Source organism: Aphelocoma coerulescens, chromosome 8 (assembly GCF_041296385.1).
Source record: "Aphelocoma coerulescens isolate FSJ_1873_10779 chromosome 8, UR_Acoe_1.0, whole genome shotgun sequence".
Classification (NCBI taxonomy): Eukaryota; Metazoa; Chordata; class Aves; order Passeriformes; family Corvidae; genus Aphelocoma; species Aphelocoma coerulescens.
This window is the reverse complement of record NC_091022.1, coordinates 27,565,081-27,591,905: the sequence shown is the minus strand read 5'-3', so window position 1 is coordinate 27,591,905 and position 26,825 is coordinate 27,565,081. Positions and strand designations below refer to the sequence as shown.

Below are 26,825 nucleotides of genomic sequence, written 5' to 3'. Positions count from 1 at the left end.
TTTTGTTGGTCAAGGAGCATTTTCCTAACAAACTGATTAAAAGTGTGCAACCAGGGAAGGAATAAACATTACGGAAGAAAAACAACTTCTCACATCACCTGGAATGTATAGATTTGGCCTTGCAGTTGGCCAGACAGAGGCCCTGTTTGACTAAGCTAGAGTATTTTACCTACCACTGTAGTAAAGCCTAAGACTCATCCTCATTCACCTTCAGCCTACAGTTTTGAGTATTTCAAGGTCTCAGTGAAGAGCTCATCCTGCATAAAACATTTGCTCTTTGGACAGGCCAAGATGGGACATCTCAATGCTAAGGAAGGATGTGTCAGTGGGAGAATTCGTGAAATATAATGTGCCTCTACATGCACACACGGACTCTCCAGGAAGGCTTTAAATAATAGGCAGATTTAGATTAGATATTAGGAATAAATTCTTTCCTGTGAGGGTGGTGAGGCCCTGGCACAGGTTGCCCAGAGAAGCTGTGGCTGCCTCTGGATCCCTGGAAGTGTCCAAGGCTGGGCAGGATGGGCCTTGGAGCAACCTGGTCTAGCGGAAGGTGTCCCTGCCCATAGCAGGGGGGTGGAATGAAATGATCCTTAAGTCCTTTCCAACCTAAAGAATCTGTGATTCTATGATATGATTCCTTTCTCTGGTTTATCTCCTGTCCTACATGGAAAACATATCTTCTTCCCCCACAGTGAAGAAGAGAAGCTTGAGAAGGGCTGAGAACACCCAAGGTGCCTTCCCAGGCCTGCTCTTCTTGAGTCCCACGAGTGCTGCACTCCCTGTCTCAAATTGACAGCCCCTCTGCTCCCTCCTGCACGCAATTAGGCTGTTACACAACATCAGGATTTCAGATTATGATGGAATTACATCATCTGAGAGGAAGAGATGCTGGCCTGCAGAGCTAAGGTGGCCATGTCATTCAGAGCAGCAAGGTTTTGCAGAGATAACCTGCCCCATCAGCTCAGATTTCATTGCAGTGTGATTACCCTTGTTCACGATGCTGCCTCTTTGAGATTAGGCTTTGTGCTAAACCCATGACCCATTTTCATCCTGGGCTTTAGAAAATAATTTGCTTGCTTCAAATCTTGAATTGTTCAAGACAAAGTGATAGTTTCAGTCAGGGTCCACAAACTATACAATGGATGCTGATCTCCCCACCTCATTCAAACCCAGTCTCTGACATAAGGAATCTGGCTCACATTGTGCTTCAAGACAGAATTCAGCCTTCAGAAAAGACAAACTCAATGCATTTTGAATGCAAGAATCAAATATGGCTGGGAAGAAAGCCCACTTCAGCTACCAATCTTTTATTCTGTGATATTACTTGTCTTTGTGCTCCAAAATCCAAGCCAGATGTCTTTACTCAAAAATTTTCTCTCTAGGAATATCTGGCTACCTGATGGAATCTAATTAACCCTGACACAGACAGCTATTTAAACAGTATTAAACCGTTTCTTGCTCTCAGCATTTGCACTTCAGGAATATCCTTAAGGAAAAGAAGGAAGGATTCATGGTGAATGCTGTCCACTAACTTGCTTGATCTTTTCCTTTCAAGAGAAATAATTGCCAATGAGAAGCACTGAAAACTGCAAATGGTGTGTAAGAATAAGTGTAATATGCAGCTATAAATTAAAATGTCCATTTGCCATGGATAAGAACTAGTAAAAGAAACCCAGCGAAGGAGGACAGCTTTGCTCTCATCAAAATCAGAGCAGAATCTCTCTGTCAGAAAACAAAATATTCCTTGTTCAAGCAGATCATTACACTACTTTTTACACACTCTGCATTTCCTAGCCACTCCTTAAAGCATCCTAAACTCCTGACATGTTCAAACCATTTCCAGATAAGGAGACACTTCACAGGAATAGGCAATCAAGCAAGTTTGTCTTTACTTTTCATGTTGTAAGTAAATTAACTGGTTCTCTTATTTGTTGTTGGTTTTTTGGTTTTTTTCCCTTTAGCATGTGTTTCAGAAATGAATAAATAGTTTAGTGCATTTCTTCCATTCAGACTAGTTTAATCAATGCAATGTCTGAATCAACTCCTTATCAATAGATTTTCATGAAAGATGAGCAGATGTTGCACTTAGGGACTTGGTTTAGGGGTGGACTTGGCAGTGTTGGTTTAGTGGTTGGATTTGATGACCATAAAGGTCTTTTCCAACCTAAATGGTTCTGTAATTCTATGCAGGGGTGCCATCCACAGCTCTGCTAGGATGTCACACCCTATTTATGACTAAATATTAAATGCCTCCACCCTGCTACTCTCAGTTAGAGATGGGCTCATGTACCAGACTCACCTCCATCCTGGTACTCTGCAATTGTTAGAGGCTTTGTTGGAGAACTGTAGGAGCAAAGAGAGCATCCTGAGGCAAAGCTACCAGCAGCTTTCATAATGGGCAATTTTGGATCCTTTCTTACTTGTCTCAGTATCAATGAATATCTGCTTCTCTGTTTTCTGCTGAGGTAGGATCAATACAGTTTATTAATCAAAGTATGAGTTATCTGCAGTTGATATTTTCCATGAACATTTGTGGAAACTGTGAGAGATGGACAAAACTCTTTAAGGATCTCTCTGCTTTTCACACAGTCTTGCCATTCGGGATCCCTCTCTCCTGCCTATAAATATCTGAAAGGCTGATCTCTACTCCAAGACAGCCAGCTGCATCCCTTCCAACAGCAAATAGCAGGAACATATGTTGCTGCAGGGTGGAATCTCTCTCCTGGGCCAGTAGGAATAGCCAGGTGCTGGTTGCTGTCTATTATTTCCACTGGCTACAGGAGAAGTAAGGACAAATAGCTGAATTCAGTTAATATTTAGATTGCCAAAAAAAGGTGAGGCAAATGTACACTTTGCAGCTGTATCTGTTTTGCTTTGCTTTTAGAAGATCTGCTTGGTTTTACAAGACATAAGCAAGAACTCTTGCTTTCAGGAAAAATCCAGGAAGATTAAAGAAACTTCCTTCCCCCATTCATTGGCACATTGTTATTCTTCCCTAGCCCTCTACTACTGTTTTGTTTAGGCTTCTTTCTGCAAAGCACCTGGCAGTGGGCAGGCTGAGGTGTCTGCTGGACTGAACTAAACCTTTGCATGAGCTCAGGATGGAAATTCAGCAATACTGAATTCAGCAGTCCTGATGTTTGAAATGATACTGAACTATGCACAGGCATGCTGCCATGAAGTTTACCTTTGTCCTTGCCCTTCCTCAATTACTAGTCTGAAAGAACATCTCCTGCTCCACCAGTCTACACTGCAGTATAAAACTCATGTTGGGCTGTTTTTTCTCTTGACTGGCTTTTGCTTTTAACAAGAGAAACAGACCAAGCCCTACTCCTGTCCAGCACTCTGCTCCTGTGACAATCCATAGCAATCCTTAACTAGAACTGCAGACTGCAGGACTATCAATTAACTCCATTTCCACCAACTAGCAATGAAGGAGAAAAACGCTATTATTTTAAAATTGAGAGACTAATTGTAGCAGCAGTTGTTAACTGCAGTAGCCTTGCAGGACTCTCAGAAGAATCCTGAATGGAAAGCCATGTATTATAATCCACACCTGATGCTGGGAGAAACACTGCCTTTTACACCTATTTTCTCTCTTGTACCTATTTTGCTTGTACAGCAGGGTTTGGGTTAGGAGGAATGGACTGGGTGGGGGATTATGGCTGATGTAAACTGAAAACTAGCTTAGTTCACATTTAATTTTTTTAAATCTTGAACAGTGTATGATTCCACCTTATAGGAGCACAGAAGGTGAGTGGTGCTAGAAGCCCATGGGCTGTGATGGGAGGGAGGGAGGGAGAGAAAACACACTGCTTAAGTACCATGGCTGGGGCAAGCCTAATGTCAAAAGAAGGTGGTGAGACAAGGGGACCTGGAAGAGACTGGGACCAGAAATGTATAATGAAGTTACCACATGGACAGGATGAAATAACTAAAAGTCACAGAAATCATGCTAAGGAAACTGGAATAGTGAACTTGGATCCTAAGCTTCCTAATGTGTCCTTACCTATCCGAGTACCGCTGATGCTCATTTGCATAAAAGGATGCTTTATTTTATAACAACAAAGGATTTGTCAGCTAGCCTCTGAATCTGCTCCCTGGTAATTTAGATTAATGGCATTTATGGCTTTTCTTTAAAGGAATTTTTGTTGCAGCTTACCCATAATTCCAAAAGAAAGATGTCTATTGTTCTTCATGCTAATACTATCATTTTAAAAAGTCTAAGTTGTTTTTTGTTTCACTTACACTGGGAATATGAGTAGCAAAAGAGAATTAAATTTGCATCACATAAAATGAAGATGAAAGCACTTTGGTGGAGTCTTGATATACACTTAGGAAGCATTTTTAAAATTCCCATATTCTCAAAATGTATGTATACACATTGAGGATCAGTAGCTTGTTCAAAGGATAATTTATTATAATTTATTATAATTTATACTGTTTGGCTACTGAAACGATATACTTTCTTCTTCCAGTAAGATTCTGGTTTATCTGAAAGGATCAGAGTCAGATATTTGTTCCAGTGGATGTAGTCATCCACCATCACAAGCCTTCTTGTGCCTCTGGATAAGAATTTTATGCCCAACATTACAAAAAAAGATGGTCACATTTTGAGCATAACTTGCAACAGCTCTGTCTTTCCCTTTGGATGGTACTGGGCCAGTTCCATAGGAGGACTGCACATGGTCTGTACATAATCTGGCAGATCCATTAAAATCCTGTTAATCAGAGCTGCTTTTATAAATTCATGAATAAAGTAGCCTACTCTCTGTCTCACTCTGAAATACCAGATACAGTAGCTTACCCAGTATTTGTGTTTCTTTATTTCACCCTGATGATGAAGACTATACTGTTCATCAAATATCCAAGCAAACATGGAGAATTTAGGTGCCAAGAGCCAGTGGCCCAGTGTATTGAGGGAGGCAACAGGAGAGCAGCTCTCTGGTCAGTGTGCATAAGGCAGTGGCAGTGCCCAGGCTGTACACTTGGATGCCTTCTCTTGTAATCCTCTGGCACACCAGAATGGGTCTTTCAGCTTTGTAGTCAGTGGTAAAATAGAGAGACAATCCAATTTTTTAATTGTCTGGGAAGAAGAATAAAACAACATTGCTACAATTTTGTTGAACATGGCTTTCATGATCTCCATATCCATATTGCTGATTAATTCACATTTCCAGCTGCCCTTCACATTCCCCATGAATTTACCTCACTCTACAATAATTTTGTATCTTTTAAAATTTGATTTGACTGAAGCAATTTTTTTCTCTGCTAATTCTGATTGTTTCTAATTTGGAAGGCAAAGGCATCATTAATATCCCTCAGCACTCTCCAGTTTTCATTTGGCCACTGGGGAATTCTTTAGTGGCTGAATGTCAGGTTTTAATGAAATGTCTTTTTTGGAAAAACTGTTTTAGTTCAGTTCTTTGCCCTTCTGAGCCACATAAATAAAGCTGGAAAACTGAACTGCTATTTGAAAACTGGGTATTGGAAGACAAGATGTGTACAACGGCAGTTCACATACTTCTTGCATCACTTAAAAATCACATGGTATTCAAACTTGCAGCATTGTACTACCCCAAACACAGCCATTGGGACTATATTCTGGAATTGTGCTGGGGGAATTATGATACACTTTCCTTGATAATTGGTATGCATAATTAGGTTATATTTCATTTAAAGAAAGCACGTAGCAAGCAAAATTCTGACTGCAATCACATTAATTCACACTAAGCAAGATTCTTAATTACATCCAGGTATCTGGAGATAAAGCAAAGTGCTTAATTCACATGGTCTGATGGAGAAGTAGGCTACAATCTGTCTTATAAAACTTACTTCAACTTCTTTAAGACTAGTTCACCTTTCTTTTCTCCTCTCCTGCTCTCTCCTGAGCTCTCTCTGTGTTGCAGGCTGGCTGTGAGCTATACAGCCCAGTCCTGAAGCTGAGCAAATGCAGATATCAGCACAGACTCAGGGCTTTGATAACACGTTGTTTGGAGATGGTATTTTCGTAGCAAGCACAGAGTGAGATCACATCTGCTCATAAAAAAGTGTCGGCAGACCATAGGATTCAAGGTAATGTCAATTATTCCTCCAAATTGCCAAAGCACACACGGAGCGAAGCAGAGATTAAAAGCAAACATGGCCTTAATGCGCTGTTATGAGTTGTGCTGCTCAGGGCTTGGCAAATGTTCCCATCAAGAAAACCCCCAGGGAATCTACTTATTCTGCCTATCAGGCCCAGGACCATAAATCATTACACTAGAAATAAGGAGCACTGGAAAATATCAACATTATTTAACACTGTAGAGATCTTTCTCCAGAGAAAAAAGAGTTGCTACAAGGATGAAATAAATCTTACGGATTTGGGATGTACTTTTGCCATGGCAAACCAAACCTGGGGGACCACATGTATACGGAAAATTTTAGTGAGCCCACTTAGTGGGAGCTTCCTTTCATTTTCCTTAGCCTGCTGTGCTGACTCCAGCCCTCAGCTATGGATTGTACTGCTCTGGAGTCCCTGGAGAACACTTCTAAACGTGGAAGATAGGTGGGAAACGGGGCATCGATTCTTATCGATCCTCCACTTCCACCTTCATCCTGGCCAGGCAAAATCCCCTGCTAATGTGCCCCTGGGTATTTTCCAGGGCTGACCTTGCACGGAATAGCACAAACAGAGCAGAAAATGCCATCTTTCCAAGTAAAACCAAGGACTAAACATTTTTCAGTTTACTTATGTGAACAGCAGAGCACCTTGGTTATTAGTAGTTGGGGGGGTTCTCATTCTGACGGGTTTAATGAATATTAGTGATGTTGAGGAATGCTGCTGTGAATAGCAAACACCACTGGAGCTGTTTATCAACCAAAGATTTTAAATGGGTCAGGAACAGAGGATTAAAAAAGCCAAACCAGTTTGTGAAGTACTACTGGGTAAGAGGCATTGCTTAAAAAACAGAAGAAACACAGGGGAGAACAATTGTACACATAATTAACTTACAGAATTTGATCTTTAGATATAATTTAATACCTTTGTGAGGCATTCAATAACACTTTAGTACTGTTAATGCCACTGTATTTCATCAGTTTGCCTAGTAACAATCATATGTTAACACAGCAAACCCATGCCCTGTGATGTTTTTTATCCTAATATCTTCTAAATCTATATTCACATAGGTGCCTTCTTTAAAGTCCTTAGATAGGAAAGTAAGAACAACAATATGGATTATTTTAAGTGGAATCAAGTTGGTTCCAGCTTTTACTTTACTTTACTCCCTTTTCACAAGTATTTTATATTTTTGTCTACAGCAAGCTACCAATCACAATTAAAAGCAGTCCTAAGCCAGCCCTGATGAGGTGATTACATGAGATGCTTACAAAAGTAATGAGATTTTTAAGTATCTGTTTATATCCTTGGTGTTTGACTGTGGATAAGATCCCTAACCTGCAGATTTGCACACCCTCCCCATGAAAGAGCATGCAATATCTTTCCTTTTTTAATTTCCAGAAAAAATGTCTGTTATAAATCTAGGATTAAGGCCAGGTGTGGCCACAAACAAATTTGGGAAGGTGAAGTAATTGCTGTTTGCTGAAAGTAATTGCTTCGTGTTACGATTACCATAGAAATAAATGTAATTCTCTACAATACTTTCGGGAATAATGAAGTCAGTGGAGAAGAACAGCAAACAACACCTTTGTCTGCCCTGGAAAACAGATCAGTCCAAACCCTGCCTTGTTATACGGACAGCAGGAGAGCTGCATTGTCCTTAGCACTTCACTTTCTTGCTTTTAAATGCTTGGCTTAGTCAAAGTCATGAAAGACAATTAGGTTTTTGTCACTTAGCAACCATAACTGGGTTCAGGAGCAAAGCAATTTGGAACAGACAGTACTTGAGTACTAAACGTTACCACTGCAGCACACCTACAGCCACTCACTCCTGGTTGAAACCGAGGAGTCTGGGCCACAGAAAAACAACCAAAGCAGCTTTGAAAAGAAGTGTTCACATTCTGTTTTTCAATCTCCTAGAGGAACTTTATATTCCCCTGATTTCCCATGATCCAATCACCCATACAGATGAGTTTTTAAAGAAGTCCTTGAGGCAGGAAGACGCAGGTAAGCACCTAAGGCTGTCTCAAGGCATCTCTGTGCTAATGCCACCCAAGTCAACTGCAGTGAAACACCTGCATACCATGGATATCACAGCAGACCTCTCCTGCTGCCTGTTCACTTAGGTGCTTTCAAGTTTCAACTAGGTACTTAAGATGTCCTTGGATGAATAGGAGGTTTTGAATGAAAATATGACACAATGAAATAATGAAAAATGTAATTCTACATTCCCTGTAAATTATGGGACTTTGGGTCTGCAACAGTGGTAGACAAATCAAACACTGGAGACAAAGATACTATTCCTTTTTATAAAAGTACTTCAAGTAACTCTGTTTTCCCTCTCCCCAAAAAATCCTAGCTCAGTGGATTTGTAAAAAACCTACAGACCTTTCTCTGTCTACTCTTGTAACAAGCTCAAAGAGCTGGAAAAAGAAGTGTGGGGAAAGGGGCTATGTAGTACCAAGCACAACAGAGTAGACATTCTGGCCCAAACTTTGATGCATACCCACAGTGCATGCTACGAGTTATTTGAGAAAATAAAGCACACAAGACAGAAAACTGACTAATTTAGAAGGATCACAATATGTAGTTAAGACTCAAGACCTAATTCTGATATTGGCTGGAGCCATTCACACCAGGGGCTCTGAAAGATTCCATTTCATCAGTGCATACGAGGGCAGCATCAGGCACCTTTTGCTTTTAGCTCTGACCTGATAAAAGCTCTCTTGGCTCACACAGCATCGTCCAGGGGTGAGTCAAGTGTGTACTTTCCAAGGAGTTTAAACACAGTCTTGAAAAATGTTTGATGGATATTACAGGAGGTCCCAATGGAAGCAGAAGCCCACTGAGGCTGGTCTCAGAGCACGGATGGATGAAGAGACTTTTACTCTGATATCCCAGCATCCAGCTAAACCATTCAGTTCTGGAAGACTGAATAGATGTGGTTGAAAATCACAGTAGACAAGAATTTCTCATTACTTTTTGCTGCTGAAAATGCTATGGAAAAGGGAGGAAATTACTTTGGCTGGGGCATGCAATGCTTGCGTGGAAGTCCTTAAGTATTTTGTTCAGCCCCAGTACACAGAAAATAAAAATGTCTGAACAAATTTATTGAGGGTTTAGTTCTCTCCTTGTCACACTTGACAGCAAATCTGTGACTGGCTGGAGATGGGTGCTGCTGTGTGGGGAAGAGCAGCTCTCCCTTGTCACACCACCCTGCCTAATGCACTGGTGACTTGCTTATTGATCTTTCCTGAGAGATCCAACTTTACAGATAGCATCTGCAGGGATGCAGCAGAAAAGGAATCAACAGAGGAAAAGTGGAACCTGCAGCTACGGGGCCTTGGCAGCTGAAGAGCAACTGCCTCCCGTCAAAGCAGCACCTGTGACAGCAGTGTCACAAAAGTCTGTATTCACATGAAATTAGTACAAGATCCAACAACATTCTTGGTATATTAGATATGTATTAATTATGTTCTATTGAGAAATAAAATTACATTTAAATTGTCTCTAATAATGTAACTGCACCATGAAACTACTGTATTTCCTTGTGCTTAAATAAGCAACGAAGATTGTGATGATATTTTTGCTTCATTAAGAAATACTGGGGTTTTTTTAACTTATGTTTCTCATTAGCAAAATAAGGGGTAACCATGGATCTAATTGTCAGGCTCAATTTATGCTTAATGATATGTGAAGTCTACTCCTTAACTGCCAGAGAAATGTGGGCTTCTGGGTGTTTCCTTCCATTTCTTTCTTAAGCATGTGTAGCACTCCTGCCTCCTAAAGATTTATTCTATAAAAGGCTGTCATGTGTCTTTAATACTGGAGGATTCTACTTTTCCTAGTCCTTAGACTGGAAAGGCTATGTGTTACACAAACTTTGTTAAAATATTTATATTCCAAACCTGTTTCAAGACATACCTTATAAATATTCAGATGATCTTAGACTCTGAAAGTTACCAGGGTTTAGTCTAATATTTTCCAGCCAAACCCCAGAGTTTTAGGTATTGAACTGAACACAGTGTTCCTGAAAGAGAAGAACAAATTGGAACAGTGCAAATGTTAGGGGAGGTAGGACCCAGAAGCCAAAACTTCAAATACTTTTCCCTGAATCATCTTACGCTGTGAGACTTGAAACCTGCACAAACACCGTTTTCTCCTGAGGCAGGAACAAGAAGAATTTGAAATCTGGAAAATAACTCTCCCAAAAATCTTTCTCTCACATCTCTGCTGACACTAGAAAAAGCACAGGAGTGTGTAAAGGTCTAGATGTGAGCACCTGCCAGTGTCATGCTCCTGGGTGACCTACCATTCCAGAGAGTCACAGGGTGACTGTTCTGCAGCGCTGCTGAGCAGGGCAGCCTGAGCTCCAGCAGCTGCAGAAGGAAACATGAAAACAACGTCACTGAATTCTTTGCTACAGCAGCAAATCTGCATCCCCTCTGGATCAGTAAGCCCTGGGTGGAGAATGGCTTTGTCTTACCTGGTCCTTCCTTTCCTCTTTCTTTGTGGGCTTTTCAAACAACACAGGAAAACAGACAGTCTATCCTTGGCATTGCACCTCACAGTTTTGCCCAAACAAGCCTGAGCCACAGATTTTTTGCAGGTTGTGATGAAGCTGGACATTGCTGTCTATTGCCCAGTGTCCTTGACAGGACATAGCCAGACAAATTCAAACATTTTATCTGTAGTGTAAATGACCAGACAGAACAACGCCTTCTACAGGCCTTCTGTTCTCTGAGTCCTTTCTAACTCCATCTTTTGCTACTGTTCATGCTTGTTGCTCCTGTCTATTTCCATTTCCCTGTATGTTATCACGTGGGATAAGCAATGCATGCTGAGTACTGCTCAGATACAGCCCAGTGATCTGCCAGTAAATTCCTTCTGTGGGTGTTTGAATTCCCCAAGAGCAACTTAGAGATTTAATTTAGGCCCGTTATATCACTGAAACAGAATTTGCACTTTCATTTTTCTCTGTCCTGGGATATCTTATGCTTCCTTATGCTATTCCCAAAAGCAGCTGCACAGGACATCATGTTTTGTGATGGTTTCATTCTTGGCTGGCTCATAATTAACAGTTAACTGGTGAGTTAAAGTATTATTTCACATCCCTTGTCTAACACTACGGACGGACTGCTCGGTGCTTTACAACTTCTTTTTTATTATTATTATTTAAGATATTGTGATATTCTGAATAACTTAGAAAATTACTTTATTTGATTTTATTACATGCTACCACTGAGTATTCTTCAGGATCCTCACATTACCTGCTGTTGCCAAGCTGATAGATCTGAAACACTGCCTGTTGGTAACCTGCAAGGAATATTATTTTCCTCAAGTGGAACAAGCTCTCCAGTTGTGACGTATTAGAGGGATCTTGACGCCAACTGCGACCCATTAAAATGCTAATCAGCAGCAAAGGGAATCGGCAGAGCCAAAACCACAAACCCAAAAAACTCATCAAAGCTTGAAGGAAGCCACAGTTTTACCATAGTGGTGTTGTACCAGCTGTACCAGCAGCTTGGGCTCAAGCTCAGTATGTTCATCCTCAGCGGCAGAGGGGAGGACCTGCAGGACAAGTTACCACTTCACAATTTTTTTATCCAAAAGATTTAACCAGTCCTCATGACCTTTGTTTTCCCAGCTCCTGCCTTCCTGTGGCAATGGAGAAAATAAAAAATACAAAATGTTCACAAATTAAGGCTGTAATAACTTGTACCTTAGAAGAAACGTATTACTCAGAGGTGATCTGTACACTTAGTCATTAGAGCCAACAACTTCAGCACTAGCTTTCCTAACTGTAGCTCAAACTGTTATTATTTTTAAAAAAACATGTATTGCATGAGTACATAATCTATTTCTTGGAGTTACCTGTTAGCTGTGGAGAGATACTGAATTTGTTGCCTTCATCATGAATAAAGCCATGTTTCACTTGTAATTTCTGGTTTTTCATGCCATATAAAACAGATACAATCTCATGTGACATTGAATTCACTGCACCATGTCTCTCAACATCATTAAAATAAGGAATCCTCTCTGCTTAAAAATGCAAAGAAAAATTCCCCAGCTGCATTATTTTCTCCTCTGGAGAAAGGATTTTGGGATCTTTTTTTAAAATGACAAAATGAAAACCAACATTGGACTGAAAGAACAACAAATTCCTTTACATTTTTAAAAAATGCACAAATACTGATTCTTCCACTACTTTGCCTCACTTCTTTGCAGCTAAAACATCTCTTGAGCAAAACCAGTAGCTGAAGGGTGCAGCCAGTCTATAAAGCTCAGATGAGGTGCAAAACTGAGTTTTGAAACTTTGCAAACAAGTTGCTTTGAGCCAATTTTCCCATGGCTGAATCTTGGCCTTGTTTGTTCTCATTTCCCACAGGTAGTTATGGCATTGGCAATTTGAAATAACTTGCTGATATTCAGCATGTTGTTTTATTTCCTCTCCTATAACTGAGTTGTGCTGCTTTGACATTTTGATTCAGCACTGTAAAAAAAGCAGATCCAATTTACTGAAATTTCTGCGGTTGATTCAAAAATTCTGATTCAATTTCTCAGTACATTCATTAAGGGAAACATCCTCAACCTTACGTTTGTTTGCAGAAACAAGTAGACATTAACCAGGAACAAGAGGAACTCTCTCCCTGGAGTAAGTCACAGCTCTGGGCAGGGATGGATCTGACCTGAGGCTTTGTTTCCACAAGGTTTTTCTGTTTTCCCAGATAGAGTACAGTCCCATGAAAGTCATTGCAGAGCCACTTCAGTACTCTCTTGACCCTGCATCAACACCTGAAGGGTTTCCACCTGCTACACACTGTGTGAGAGAAGAGGGAGAACAAAGGCAGCAATAATGGCAAAGGACCAGGTCAATGCAAGGTGTTAATTGTGAAATCCAGATTATAGTAAACATGAGAATTGACAACATAAAATGTTCATAAACCAGCTGCTCACACTCCTCTATTTATGGCGACAAACCCTGGCTCTTGCTTCTGCACACCCTTTTGGAACAGATACAGATTTTGCCTGGATGAGGGCTCAGGAGGCCCAGGATGCTGCCCCATCAACTCCATGGCCCTCTGCAGAAGTTCATTCACAGCCAACCAAAGCCTGAACAACCCATTTTCCCTCAAAATCTATAGGTCACACTGCATGACCCAGCTGGTAAAATGCTCAGCACTGCTGATGGAGGAAAGAAAAAAAAATCATGGTCCTTAATACCCTCTTGCCACCAGCTTCTTTATAACCTGGGGGAAAGGGAAGCTGTGGTTTCATAAGATACTCTTCAGCTTTAGTATCCTGAAACATCAGATGCAAAAAAGGTGCTTATATGCATCTCTTTGTACTTACGCTGTTTCCACTAATCAATTTCACCACTCTGTTTTGCTACTGCCATCAAAATGTACTCTCAGCATATAAAGCAAGGCTCTTCAACAGTTTTTCTAAAGGATGTGGGTTGGAAAAAGCACAGGAATAATGGAGGGGACTAAAATAATGTTTTCAAGTAGCTGGTTTATAATACATGTGAAATCTAAATTTCAGTATATTGGTCATAGACTTAGGGATTTCAGAGATGCTTGGGTAGATTCTTCCCATACAAAGGTATCTTATACACACTCTACACACATATCTGAATCAATTATCTCTACCTGTAGACAACACCCAGGAACTACAGAATGACAGGAAAGGGATGCTAAGTGCAATAATCGCACTGAATACTAGAAACCAGCACCTGTTCCAAAGATCCAGAAATAAATGGTATTGGGATCTTGGAGAGATCCTCATGGTGGTTGTTCAGATGAGGTTTTCCACTTTTTCAATTTCTCTCAGCAGCAGAGATCTCTTTTTTTGAACTGGAAATAGCCTCATATGGTTCAGAGTTGATTCTCCAAAAGCTGGTTCATTGCAGAATTCTCTCATCCACTCTATTAGTGGATCTCTACCTCACTATTCAGTATCTGTTAAAATATGTACTTTTTTCTTAAATTCCGAAACTTCCAAACAAATGACTATGAAAAGAACAAGATCACTTCTAAATCTATTGGACAAATTTTTAAATTCCTCACTTCGTACTCAAAGATAGGATTCCTGTGAGCTTCAGGCTAACAGAACAGAAGTCAAGCTTCTCATTTTTATTCCTGGGAAGTATCTGAATCTTTATGCTTTTCCTGCCTCGATTTTTCCAAATCTTGAAAGATGTAACAGTTGTGAGAATCTCCAGCATTTGTCATGTTAGGAAAATAATTAAAACAGGCATTATTTTCATTCGTAAAACTGTGAGTTTTCTTTGGTCTTTCTTCCCTAATTTAAAAATCGTGAAGGATAAAGCCTTCAGAAATTATACTTAGAAGAGATTCATTATGAAAGTCATTACATACTTGATTGATTGTGTGTCAGCATTGATTAGGTATTTTCTACTCAAAGTCAGATTAAGTAACACAAGTGAACAGGCAGTTATTAATACTGCAGGATCTAGAGAATGGTAGGGATGACAAAAGCAGATCACTTTGGAGTGAGATGCCACTTCTACCAGTGTGACTCCAAACGAAGGAGCAGCCAGGCCCAGAACTGCCAGCCAGAATCAGCCAGCCTGGTCACACTGAAATCCATCAGGGGCTGCTGCTCATGCTGCTCTGCTGGAGTCTGTGTGGGCACAGACACAAACACACTTACTACATCCCACAGTCTGAGAGGCCTATTTAACACAATTTTTATCTTGACCCTATGATTAGAAAAACTCCTCAAACAATAAAAAATGCTCACAGCAGCTCCTGTGAGTTTTAGTAGCTTCTGTACGGCTGATGGCACAACAGACCTGAGTTTGCTTTATGTGGTAATTTAAGCAATTTAAGCTTAAAATGTTCCCAGGGCAAAAATTAGGGCTATGTCTAACAGGTACATTAAGGCTTATTATGCCTATTAAGCACAGGGAGTCACCCTTGTTGTGACTGCACATTACATTTGAAAGCTGTTCTGGGCAGTGTGCTGATTCCCTAATCAAACCTGTGTGGGAGGTACTTTTTGGTGACATTTAGAAACCTTCAATTACAAAACAACTAGCTAAAAGGGCAAAGAAATGGGTTTTTCTAAACACAGCGGCAGAAAACAAAAAAAAACCCATTGGACATAGGCAAAGAACTGGAAACATTCTTTTTGCATTCTGTTTTTTACTTTTATTCTGTTACTTTGGTATCTTAAGAGACTCAAAATGAATAAAAAGCCCAGTATCTGAAGGGAAAATAACCTTGTCATTTGAGGAATCAAAGATTTTGAAATTGCCCAAGAGACAGAAATCAAAGATATTTTGATCTTGCAACATTCAAAATATCGAGTACATCTTGTTACTTTTAAGTATCTTTAGAATTTAAAAATTAAAAGTGCTGACACAAATTTGTATGAAGTTAAAATAAGTTAAACCATCTTTTTTTTTCATCTTCCATAAATCTTTTATTGGTGGTTCAAAATGAAGCATATGCTTCCAGAACATGTATCTCATGGTTGGTATCCTCCAAGAAAACCAGATGGCAAAACTCATAAATCCTTTTCCCTTCTGCTCTTTGACAGTCCCAATCAAGAAAGTTATGAGGCCAGAAGATCAGGTTTATGTCCTGTTGTTATAAAAACATTTCCTTTGTGCATCCAATGTGGTTTCAATTTTCTCAAAGCCCATAGTGGCAAATAGCAGTTTAGTGAGATATTACATGCAAAAAGCTATTGGAAGAACATAAACCACATTCCCTATTTCATTGGGAGGCACTGGTGTATTATTTCACACTAGAGCAGATGAGATCAGAAGCACTTTGGGGTTTTGATGCACAGTACCAGACAGCTACAGAGTTTAAATTTCATCACTATCAAACAAAAAGATGTCACTCCCAAACAGTAGACAAGGATTTTGTCTTAACAAGTTGAATTATAACCACAGACAAAACTGACATGGTAGGTAAATATTTTAGGCCTCTTCTGCAAATGGAAGGTATAATCTGTCTGCTGCCTTAATATCAACAGCATGGTTAAAGAGTTTTGAAATTCTTTTGATCACTCATCTTAAAGAACCCTCACAAGATGAAAAGAAATCATTATCATTAATGCTCATGATTTCAAGACTGAAAGCTTGAAAGAACTGACAACTCAAATATGACAGTTATGATTGTGTTGGTTGTTCTTAAGACTTCTGGGGAAATAAAATGTGCAATTAGAGCTCTTTGATTACCTGAAGGAAGTTCAACACTTCACAATTTAGTGCTCCCAACTGAAATACTACTGGAAAATTTTAGTTTGCTTCACAAGAAATATTCCAACATGTTTTGATGAAGAATCTGCAAAACAATTGTGGATGTTTATTTCAATTCATTTCAGTGTACACCGTTCCCACTGAAAACAGCTGTTAAAATCTGAACTTCCCTACAAAAATTCACTTTTAATTATTAACTTCACCTTTTATTAGAAAATTCTCCCATCAAAATAATTTCAAGATTCACAAGAATCTTCTGAGGAAACAAAGGTGGGGGGAAATGATAAATTAAGAAAAATACAACACAAATGTCAGATTTTATTGAGGTACTGCATTCACATTGGTTTGTGCACTGAACAGTCACATTTGGCTAAACACAACCATGTTCATGACATGAAGACACCACACTGAGATGGCACGTGGGGAAAGCTTAAAATAAAGCTTGGTCAACATGGTGTGCCAAATTCTGCTCTGCTTGACAACTGAGTTATCTCACTGGAATTGCACAGGGTAGAGACAACAACTTGCATGAAAATGATTGACAGCAGTAGCTGATATGTGCAAATCAAAACACACAACTTCTCAGTACAGCAACCATAAACAAACACATCCTGGCATAGCTTCAGATTGGCCTCTGGTTATCAACAGTGGTTGTAAGAGCCAGGAAAACACCTCTGGAAGAGTGAGTCAGGTTCTTGTGGCTCACAGTCACAGGCCATCCTTGTGGCTTAGGAAATCTTTTGAAGCCACTTGGCTCTCTCAACAGCTTGTTTTGGTGGGGGCTCTATGAAGGATGCAGCTCTGTATCTGCAAAATACCAATAATAGTTAAGAATTAGACTGAACAGGGAAGATTTTTTTTCCTACAAAAAAATCCGGAACAAACCACACAGCTCAATCCATTTCACTGGCATTACTTCTTTCCAAGTATCTAATTATATTCCTAGCCTTTATCAGGTGAAGAACTGCACCTCTAAAGGGCATCATTACAGCTATGAAACACTAAGTGCCTCCTCTGGGAGTGTTTGTGGATGGGTAGCTCTTCTGCTGCTCCTCTATTGTGCAAGTGAGGATTTCCCCTTGCATGTGATAAAGGCCCAAGGCACAGGGGTGCTAAAACAAAACAAAAAAGAGTTTGTAGATAAAGACAGTCATTCATCTAACATTTCTATGCAGTGCCTCCTGGAAAAAGCATCACTCATACCTGCATTAAACCAGGCATTGAATTTCTTTTGAATGATAGACATACTCACGATGTGTGCCTTTAACTTTGAAAGACACCAGAATATATTCCAAACTACACTTGAGGAATTTTGATACAAATAAATTGCTCTACTGCTCATTAAAGCAGGATTGATTCCGAGGTAAAGCACAACAGCTGTTGTTACAGATGGGTTTAGAAGCAAATGCTTGTCTGGATATGCAAAAAAATGGACATGCACTGAAGTCTGGCTGGATAATTTCAACTAACTCAGCTACTGACAGAAGTTCTGAAGCATGAAATCTTGGATTCAAGGCAGATGGTAACTAGCAGCAAGAGCATCCTAACCAGCAAAGAACATCACCTCAGTACTGGTTCACTGAGAGGAATGATGCTCATCTGAATTATCAGTGATATTTTTTGTAGATTCTAAATTATTTTCTGCTGAAGGCTCTGAGGATGGTTACTCATTCCCGATGAACTTCAATTAAAACCTGAGACACAGATGTAAACTTAGATTTGTACCTTCCACCAGCACTGCCATCTGGCTGACAGCAGATGGCAAACTGAGGAGGCAAACCCCACCCTGGGATGTGTCAAACACCCAAAACCAGCCAGTCAGAAGAGGGGATTATCCTGCTGTACTGAGCCTTGGTGCATCCTCACCGTGAATGCAGTGTGCAGTTCTGGGCTCGGCAATTTAAGAAGGATGTTAAGGTACTCAAAAGCATCCAGAGGAGACTAAAAAAGCTGGAGAAAGGGCTGGAAGGACAGCTGGATAGAGTGTCCCATAAGTAGTGGCTAAGGACTTTGAGATTGTCTAGTTCAGGTACAAGGAGGCTGCAGGGTGACCTCACTGCTCTGTTCAGCTTCCTGAGGAGGGGAATGTGGAGAGAATGGTGAGGTGCTGGCACAGCTTGCCCAGAGAAGCTGTGGATGCCACATTGCTGGAAGTGTTCAAGGCCAGGTGGGATGGAGCTCTGAGCAACCCAGTCTAGTGGAAAGTGTCCCTGCCTGTGACGGCAGGCTTGGAAATAGATGATCCTGAAGGTCCCTTCCAACCCAAACCATTCTGTGATTCTCTGATCTCTTCTCCCTGGTATCCAGTGATAGGACGCATAGGAATGATTCAAAGCTCCATCCAGGGGAGGTTTAGACCGGACATTAGGAAGCATTTCTTTACTATTTAGGCAGCTATTCTTCTTTAGTTTTACTTGAGGATTTGGTTTCTCCTTTTCAACTACAGTACTTTGATTTTTCTTGTATTTCACTTTTTTTTATTATTTCAGAACATTTCTCGAGGGCACTGAGATAATTGTGAAAGGTAGTTTTAGCCCCAGAGTCTTGCAACCCTTCTCAGAGTGGTGTCATTCACAAATTTTATTCATGTGCTCTTTAGTCTTTCACACAAGCTCTTACTACTCATCTGGGATAATGTACCAGACACTATCCAAGACATCCCTCTTCCCTCCAAAAATGCACTTAAAAATGAGTCACTGAAAACTTCTCTTTGACTGCATTTTCATAAAGATTTGTAATCACAGCCACTTGTTCCCACTCATCTGATAGGCAAAACTACCTTGACAAAGAGAGAAATTAGATTGGTTTGTCATGATCTGTCTTCAGATCTGAATCTGTGTCAGATTTTTCTTGTGCATAGCTCAACTATTTAATAATTTAATATATTATCACTCTAAGTTAGAAGCAATGCCTCCAGCTGCCTAGTTCCTCTCCTTTTCCTTTTAAAAGCTAAGAGCTGTGTTTGCCCTTTTGCTGGAAAAGAGCACACAAACAAGCTTGAATTGTATGCTGAATTACACCAGGCGTAAGAGGTCCTGCTCCTAATTAAAACTCAGTGAGTTTGGCAGAGGAAATATGCCTGCTAAAGGAAATCCAATTGGCACCTGTAGCTTTCTCACAGCAGTAGATATTTGTAGCCACTGATGGACTCTCTGGCTTAATGCTGCACTGTGAAGTGGCTCTCCTTGACAGGTGTGGGTATGAAATCTGCAACAAACACATGTGAAAAGCAGGGGACAAAAAACTATTAGAGACCTGGAATTTCTACCAACACTTAGCCATATTTGTGTTGAAGTTCAGAAAAGATCCTTGCCTCCCTTTCCATTTTCACAGAAGTTCCCAGCTTTTCCATTCTGAGTTGGGAAGTGAAAAGGCTCACAGGCTAAGGTCATAGTTTTCCTGCATTTAGCTCCAAATGAGGTCTCAAGTACTTTGAGTCTCCACTACAATGCCAGGCTCATTTTGCCTACAAAAAGAGTTGGGTAATTAATCCACAAAAAAAGCTTCCAAATTTTTTTGTCTTTATATAATGCATGCATTCAAACCCTACACAAGTCCTTTGCAGCTGCCTCTCAGTTCTCTCCCTGTAAGCAATAGTGATTAGCAAGCACCCTATAAACATCAGCTCCTCCACCACGACAGAAAAGCAGGCAAACAAAAGCATGAGGAAACAAGAGGCTCATGGCTTTCAGAAAGCAATGCCACATTCACAGACCTCAGCTCATCTCAGAACTTGGCGCCTGCCTCAGATATTTTTGGATTTTCTCACTACAGACGGCTTTCTGACTGCAGGATCCGTTTTAGTCTTCCCATGGCATTTTTCTCCCACAAGCCTTTTCATTTGCAACAGCAGAAAAAAAAAATGTGTGGAGGTGGTTAGGAGTTCTGAAATGAATTTTGTTACATTTCAGTATTTTTATAAGGACAAGGAGCCAAAATCAACTTGTTAAGCTGATAAAGAGCTCTGAGAAAGATGCATTTGCACTTGGGATGCACAGGGTGGCTTTTTTTAATGGTACAAGAGAAAATAGATGAAACAGGAAACTCTTGACTCATTTACTTTCCTGCTCATCTGAAAACAACTGCTGAGCAAACAGGACCACTTATTTTTCTTGTGACAGACATTGCTGATCTGCAGCTATTCTCACATTCTGTGGCTGTTCAGCCATGAGCTTTCACCCCTTGCAGAAAGTAAAATGCATGTTTCATGCCATCTGAAGTCCTTTGCTTTATTCATAAATTCCTCTTAAGTCTGAAGTACAACTCATCTCTATGTACCAGGGTACACTTTAAACACTATTTTGCATGGTCTGTGCCATAGGCAGTTCAACCTTCACACATGATTTCAGCATAAAAATCTGGTTTCTTGCAAGATAGTCCTCTGCAATTTTGTATCAGAATTGACCTGGCACTCATTCCTGCATCCCCAGGAAGCAATGTATGACTAAACTGCCCACCAGAAACTTCACTGCTTTCACCCTTTGTCACACAGAAGCCTTCCTGGCAATTCATCACTGAAGAAACTCTTTTGAGTAAGTTACAGTGTCTGCCTCCTTAGTAAGCTCTGGTGCACCCAGGACAGCTCAGGGAAAGGACAATAACAGCATAAGGGGAATGTAATCCTCTCTGGCACATAACCATGATGGAGTATTCATGTACCAGTAAATCTAGAAGAGATTTGTCTGGGGAAGGACTCTGTCCATGTCTCTGCAGATACATCCCTACAGCATCAGGGCAGTGTATGAATAAACAAATCAGAGACAGTTTGCTAGTGCTTTTAAGAAAGTTAAAAACCCACATAAAGAATCATTTTATAAAATCCATGTAAAACACAGTAGAGAGTATACAAATACAACAGAATGAGATGAAAATAAATGTTCTCATGTACCTCTTTTCTTCACAGCATTGGTAGAATCCATTCAGTGCCTCTGTTTTTTAACATATTGAACTCCCTCTGGCCTCACTGTCTGTAAAACAAAGGCATTTTTAGAAGAACTAACAGCATTATTCTTCCGTAAGTTGCAAATAGTAATACATAGATATGCCCACTGCACTAGAAAAACCACAGTTCCTGGAACCTTCTACAATTTTTAGAGGATGAGACAGATCAAAACCATTTCACTTTGCATTCCTGGGCCTCCGGGAGGCTGCAATTATTAATTTACTTGTGTTAAAATGGAATAAACACCATAGTGAAGAGCAGTTTAAGGTAGCAGCACCATGGTATAAGTTGGACTCGTAGCAGGAAATCAGTCTCCTGAAAGAAATTGCATAAAATAATTCCCATATTCAAGAAAATAGACCAGAAATCTCAAACTTTCATCCCTCTCCAAACATAATCAGGCACTGTTGCTTTCAGTGCACCTTCATCCAGTGATCCCAAAGCTCTCTGTGTGTGTGGAGGCTCACAATACTTCTTTGATGCAAAGAAGTTTACCCACGTTTTATAGAAAGATTAAAGTGATGACAGGAACACATTAAAATATTTTTAGTCAAGCATTTTACCAGTTTCCCACAAAATTTTTAGTTCTGTCATCTCCCATCTTTTGAGCCTTTGGTTTTAAAGCTTAGTAGCACTTGAACATTGTTTGTCAGAGCACAGCTTCATTAAAATTCAGTTAAAATTCCACCAGCTAACTGATACAGACACCTGCTTGGAGCAGAAGGGCAGGAAGTTTTGAATCAGTTTCCCCAACTGATCAGAGTAACTAAAGCAAAGGCAGCCTGCAGTGGATCACTGCAGGAAGGGAGGAGAGAGATACTCTGCCAGTTTCCACTGATCCCTGCTGAAAGCTGAGAAAACAAAGCTCTAGAAGAAAAGACTTTCCTAACCACACTTTCAACTTAATTAATTTTCTTTCTTACCTGATATTCATTCTTTCATTCCCTTCCTACTTTCCTCATTCTGTTTCCAGTCCTTATTTTCTGCTACTATACTTGCCATGCTAGTCCCCATATCCACGAACAGCAGGTCATACTTGGAGTCTCTCCTCCCTTTTCTCTGCCCTAAATCTCAACCCTGCACATGATTCCCCATCTGCCAGGCTCCCTCTCCATCCCTCTGCCCAAGCACCAGGCTTCTGCTCCCCAGCCCACCCACAGCCACAGCTCTGCTTCCTGGCCCCCAGGACTTTCTCCATCCCCTCCAGCATTGCTGCCTCCCTGCTCTGCTGCTCTCAACTCCATCAGTCCCATCCCTCTTCCACATGCTCCCAGGAGCATTCAGCTCCTTGCAGTTTTCTCCTTTATCTACAAGCTCCAAAACCTCTCCCTGCTTTATCCTGTCATCTAATTCTCTTTATGGAGCTCATCAATCTTCCTCCCTGGCCTCCTTGTATTTCACATTACCCTCTAGCTCAACACTGTCTTTGACCTCATTTTCCACTTTCCCAAGCATGGGCCAACACAAAAAGTACAGAAAAGATGAACTTCACTGGGTAGGGTACTTTTCTCTGAGAAAGTGTGTGGGGAAGGGATTGAAAAACAGGTTCCCTATATCCCAGGGATGAAAAGTTGAGAATGCTAGTATTTTAATTTAATAAGAAACTGAAACAAAGCAGATTGGGAAAGGGAATTATTTGTTATTGAGGTGTTTTGAAAGCTGCATTTTATTTTATTTTGTTTGAATTGAAAAAGCTGCAGTTTGTTTTCAAAAATGCAAAAATGGGATTTGATAGGTTGACATTTAAAAAAATCTGTACAATGATATTGAGCTAAGATCTTAGTTGAAAACAACTGAGTTATTTCAGCTGTGATAAAAAACAAACCCAAAAATTAGGAAAAAAAATCCTTAACAGTTACAGAGGAAGACACTTTATTTTTGAAGCCTACAGCAGCTATGGGTATATTTGTAGTAAAAAACCTGACTCCTAATGAGCTGCAAAAATCTCACTGCTACAAGAAGGTCTGGGAAATTTAAAAGCTAAGGAGTTCAATAAAGACATTTCAAAATGTAATCATTCCTAGTGATGTACTCTTCCACTAAATTTGAATTCCCAGCTCCAAAATGGAAATTTTCTTCATTTCCTAAAGAGGAAAAAAAAAAAAAAGTCTTTTTTTTTAAACAGTTGAGGCCATTTGGCTGATGTTTCCCCATACAGCAATCTGAAGTAGATGACTGACAAAGATAAAACTAGCCTAACTGGGGAAAATTTATAGGCAGCTACAAGAACACCACGCAGTTGAAATTACTCCTAAACCTAAAAGGCAAAGTTATCAAGGCACACTCCAAAAGCCAAGCAGTGCATCTGAATTCACACAGCAGCTATCTGCTTTCACAACCAACAGTCAGATAACTGTACTGAGCTAAGAAGGACAATGTGTGAGAGTTTTGTGCTTTTTGATCAAAATACCTGAATATCTCATATATTTGAATCATGCCCCATGAGGAATCTTTAATTAAGGAGAGAAATAGAGAGAGGAAAGTCATCTGGCTATTTTTCAAGCTGCGTTTTTCCTTATTATGAAATGAAACCATGAACTTTTGCATATTATGATGTCACCGCTTTGCAAGAACAAGGAATTAATAACTTTTATTAAAGCGCATTTTCCCCAGCACTTATGATTAATTTACAAGGCCACAGTTCTTTCACACTCCAACCCAAAGGTCCCTGCTGTCTGACTCTGAATGCTTTCTGTGCTAAATTTTAAGGGAAAAGTATTAGTTACTATCATAAAATGTAATTTGCTATTCATGCTCTGCAGTGGCAGAGAACACCTCATCTCAAAGGTCTTTCCAGACCTGGCAGAAATACAGGGGCAACTCAGAAAATGTGTTTAAAAACTGTTTGGGTCACCAAGGTCGAGAGTCTCTCTCTACCTTTTATATCTCTGATGGCAAAGCCCAGTCTCAGGGGCCAGCAGAAGATGATCACTCCTGTCCCATCAGCTGCCTGGTCAAGGCAAGTGTATGTGCACCTTTCCCAGAGTCAAGAAGATGTGCCTCTGGATTTCCCCTTTTCTGACTGTTTACCACTCCTATCCTGACAGTTATGCAGTATTTGCTCAGTCCTCCTTATCTCTAGCACTAGGGGGATGTTCCAGCATTATTCACTCAGCCTTAACAAAACACTTGCAGTTGTGACTTCCTAGTTCCCCACATTTTGAAGGGGATAAACCTTTGGCACAAAGAGAAGTTTTTTGTTAGAAGAAGCACAAAGCACATGACCGAATTCCCTTTCACCTTGAATAAATATATAATGTTTGCATATTCAGGCCTTGGATTTCTTTGAGGCCTTTTTTTACCACTGTTACAGTTCTCCAGCCCTCAAATGGGAGAAACAAAAACATGTACAATGAGTTAAATGAAAAATACTTTCTCTTAGAAAGAGCTTAACAAGCAACTGAAATGAAGGATCTTCTTGTTTGTCTGTATCTACTGTGGATCAACTCTGCACTCTACGCTAGGATACTACAACTAGAAATGTCTGACTCCAGGAACATTTAAGTAGTTCTTCTTTGTCTATGCCAGTGACTGAGCTCATTTCTCCTGAAATTCAGTGCTCAGATTAAAATGTAAATTTTTGCTAGGGCTAGAACATCCTTAGCTAACTCAGAAACCCAACCTGTAATATTGGATGCTGATGCTATGAAAGACCATTTGTTAAAGGCTAAACAGAGGCAAATTCCAGTTGATATGCCTTTTGTAGAATCAGAAACCTTAATAAAGGGCTTCATATTCACTTTATTGTTAGATTTATCATCGATCTTTAAATTATTTCTGTAAAAATTCAACTATTCCACTTCTGTATTTAGGAGATCTTAGATGAGCCCACAGAACAATGACCAACTTCTACTATTATATGAGGTAGGAAAGGCATAAAATAATCAATTGTATGTTTAATGAGATACAAAACTCCAACCGAGCTGATGTATTATGGGTGAAATTGAATACAATAAAAAATATTGCTTTCAAAAATGAGTGCTGTGTGAGTGCTCCAGGGATACAGATGTTGCACAGCACCTGAAGTGTGCCATAGCCTTCATTTAAAGGCAAAATTGTGCTAGTTCAGAAAAAGCTTTGTTGAACTGAGTTCACAGTTAAAACTCACAGTCCTCAGGCCTGCAGTCTTCTGAAGCATTTAAAAACTAATTTAATTTTTTAATTTGTTTTCATTGCCTATATACAGTTATCCTGAACTCTCAGAAGAACTGAAAGATGATGAGAGAGGCTGTTTTTATTTTCCCCAGGCATGCAAGCTGCTAACCAGCCATCTCATCAGACACTCAGCCCTTGCATGACTTCCACGCAAAAGAAACCCAAGTATGACGAAGGCAAGCACTCAGGCTTGTCAGTGAAATCCTAAAACATTTCCAAAGATCTCTCAACCTTGGCAAAGCAACTGGCTTTCAATTTCCAGCAACCCACCTCACCAACAGCCAAAGCTATCAGAATTTAGATGTGAAATAATTGTCATTCGAAACAGACAAAGAAACAGAATAATAAAAGTGAAAAACACAGGATGAGAGCAAAGTCAAAGCTGTGTTTAAATACAAAGGAATTTGTCCAAGCAAAGCTCCAAACTACACAGGAAATAGCTGGGAAAAAGCAAAGATCCCTCAGCTTCCCAGCCTTGTAAGGTTGGAAATGTGAGTTGGAATGCCTACATGAATGCTGGGTCATGAGTGGGGGAACTTGGGATGCTGTTCACCTCATGATAGGAAGCAAGGAACAACATTTACTGCCCAAGCAGGATGTGGGTTTGCAGCAGGGTTCGAGTCTGTACGGAAAGATGGAATTGCTTGGTAGCATTGGTGCAGTAGCACCTGCCTCCTTCCCAGCTCCCCACGTGCAAAACATGTCTGGCACAAAAATAAAAGGCATGAGAAATACAGCACTGCTGTCCTGGCAATGGATTAGGAGCTGATGCCATAGCAGGAAAGCCTGAGGGAAGAAGTTAAACAGCAACACATTCAAAAACATAATGCCAGTTTATAATAAAACACAACCATCTTGTAGAAGAGCACGAGAGCATTTTGCTCATCCCACCCAAGAGTTTATTTAAGTTGTTCTAGGTAGCAGGTCTTAATTCCACTCTCTCTCCAGGACAAGTGTGAAGTTTTCAATTTGCAGATTAGTAGCAGTTTGCTGAATGTGTGACTTCAGCAGCTTGCTCATCTCATACAGCTACACATGGAGGCTTTGCAGTTCTGACAGCTCTATGAACCACTTTTAAACCAAAGCCTGCATTCTCCAGAGAACAAAATTAGACACAGGAAGCTTGATACGAAGTGGATTGTGTTAACTAGACACTCAGGAGGGGGCCTACTGCTCTAAAATAGGCTATAATTACAGTAACTCACTGGTCATTTACTGCCATGCAGGTATAGAAGCATTTTAAACTAACAAGTAAAAAGAAAATTTGAGCTGAGGGGACTTTTGTCCAAGAATTCTTCCCCTTTTTCAACCTGTTGAACTTTCAATGCCTAAATAAGTACAACATTCCTTTTATTTCCTATGACTTTACTGGTTGAACTGCTGAA

General features: G+C 40.1%; 1 protein-coding gene across 6 annotated transcripts in view; it reads right to left on the bottom strand.

Moving 5' to 3' along the window:
- Nucleotides 1-26,825, bottom strand: part of SHISAL2A (shisa like 2A) — a 50,604-nt gene that overhangs the window by 14,921 nt on the left and 8,858 nt on the right. For 4 of the 6 annotated variants that reach the window (XR_011152536.1, XR_011152534.1, XR_011152535.1 and 1 more), the window contains exons 3-4: nt 21,232-21,310; nt 16,323-17,150 (exon numbers count right to left, since the gene is read on the bottom strand). Coding sequence is in view for 2 of the 6 variants with exons in the window: in XM_069023425.1 (XP_068879526.1) it covers nt 23,275-23,369 (95 nt within the window). In the remaining 4 variants the exon portion in view is untranslated. Of the gene's footprint in view, nt 1-15,295; nt 17,151-21,231; nt 21,311-23,098; nt 23,370-26,825 lie in introns of those variants that run through there. The other 2 variants (XM_069023427.1, XM_069023425.1) reach the window with 2 other exon arrangements.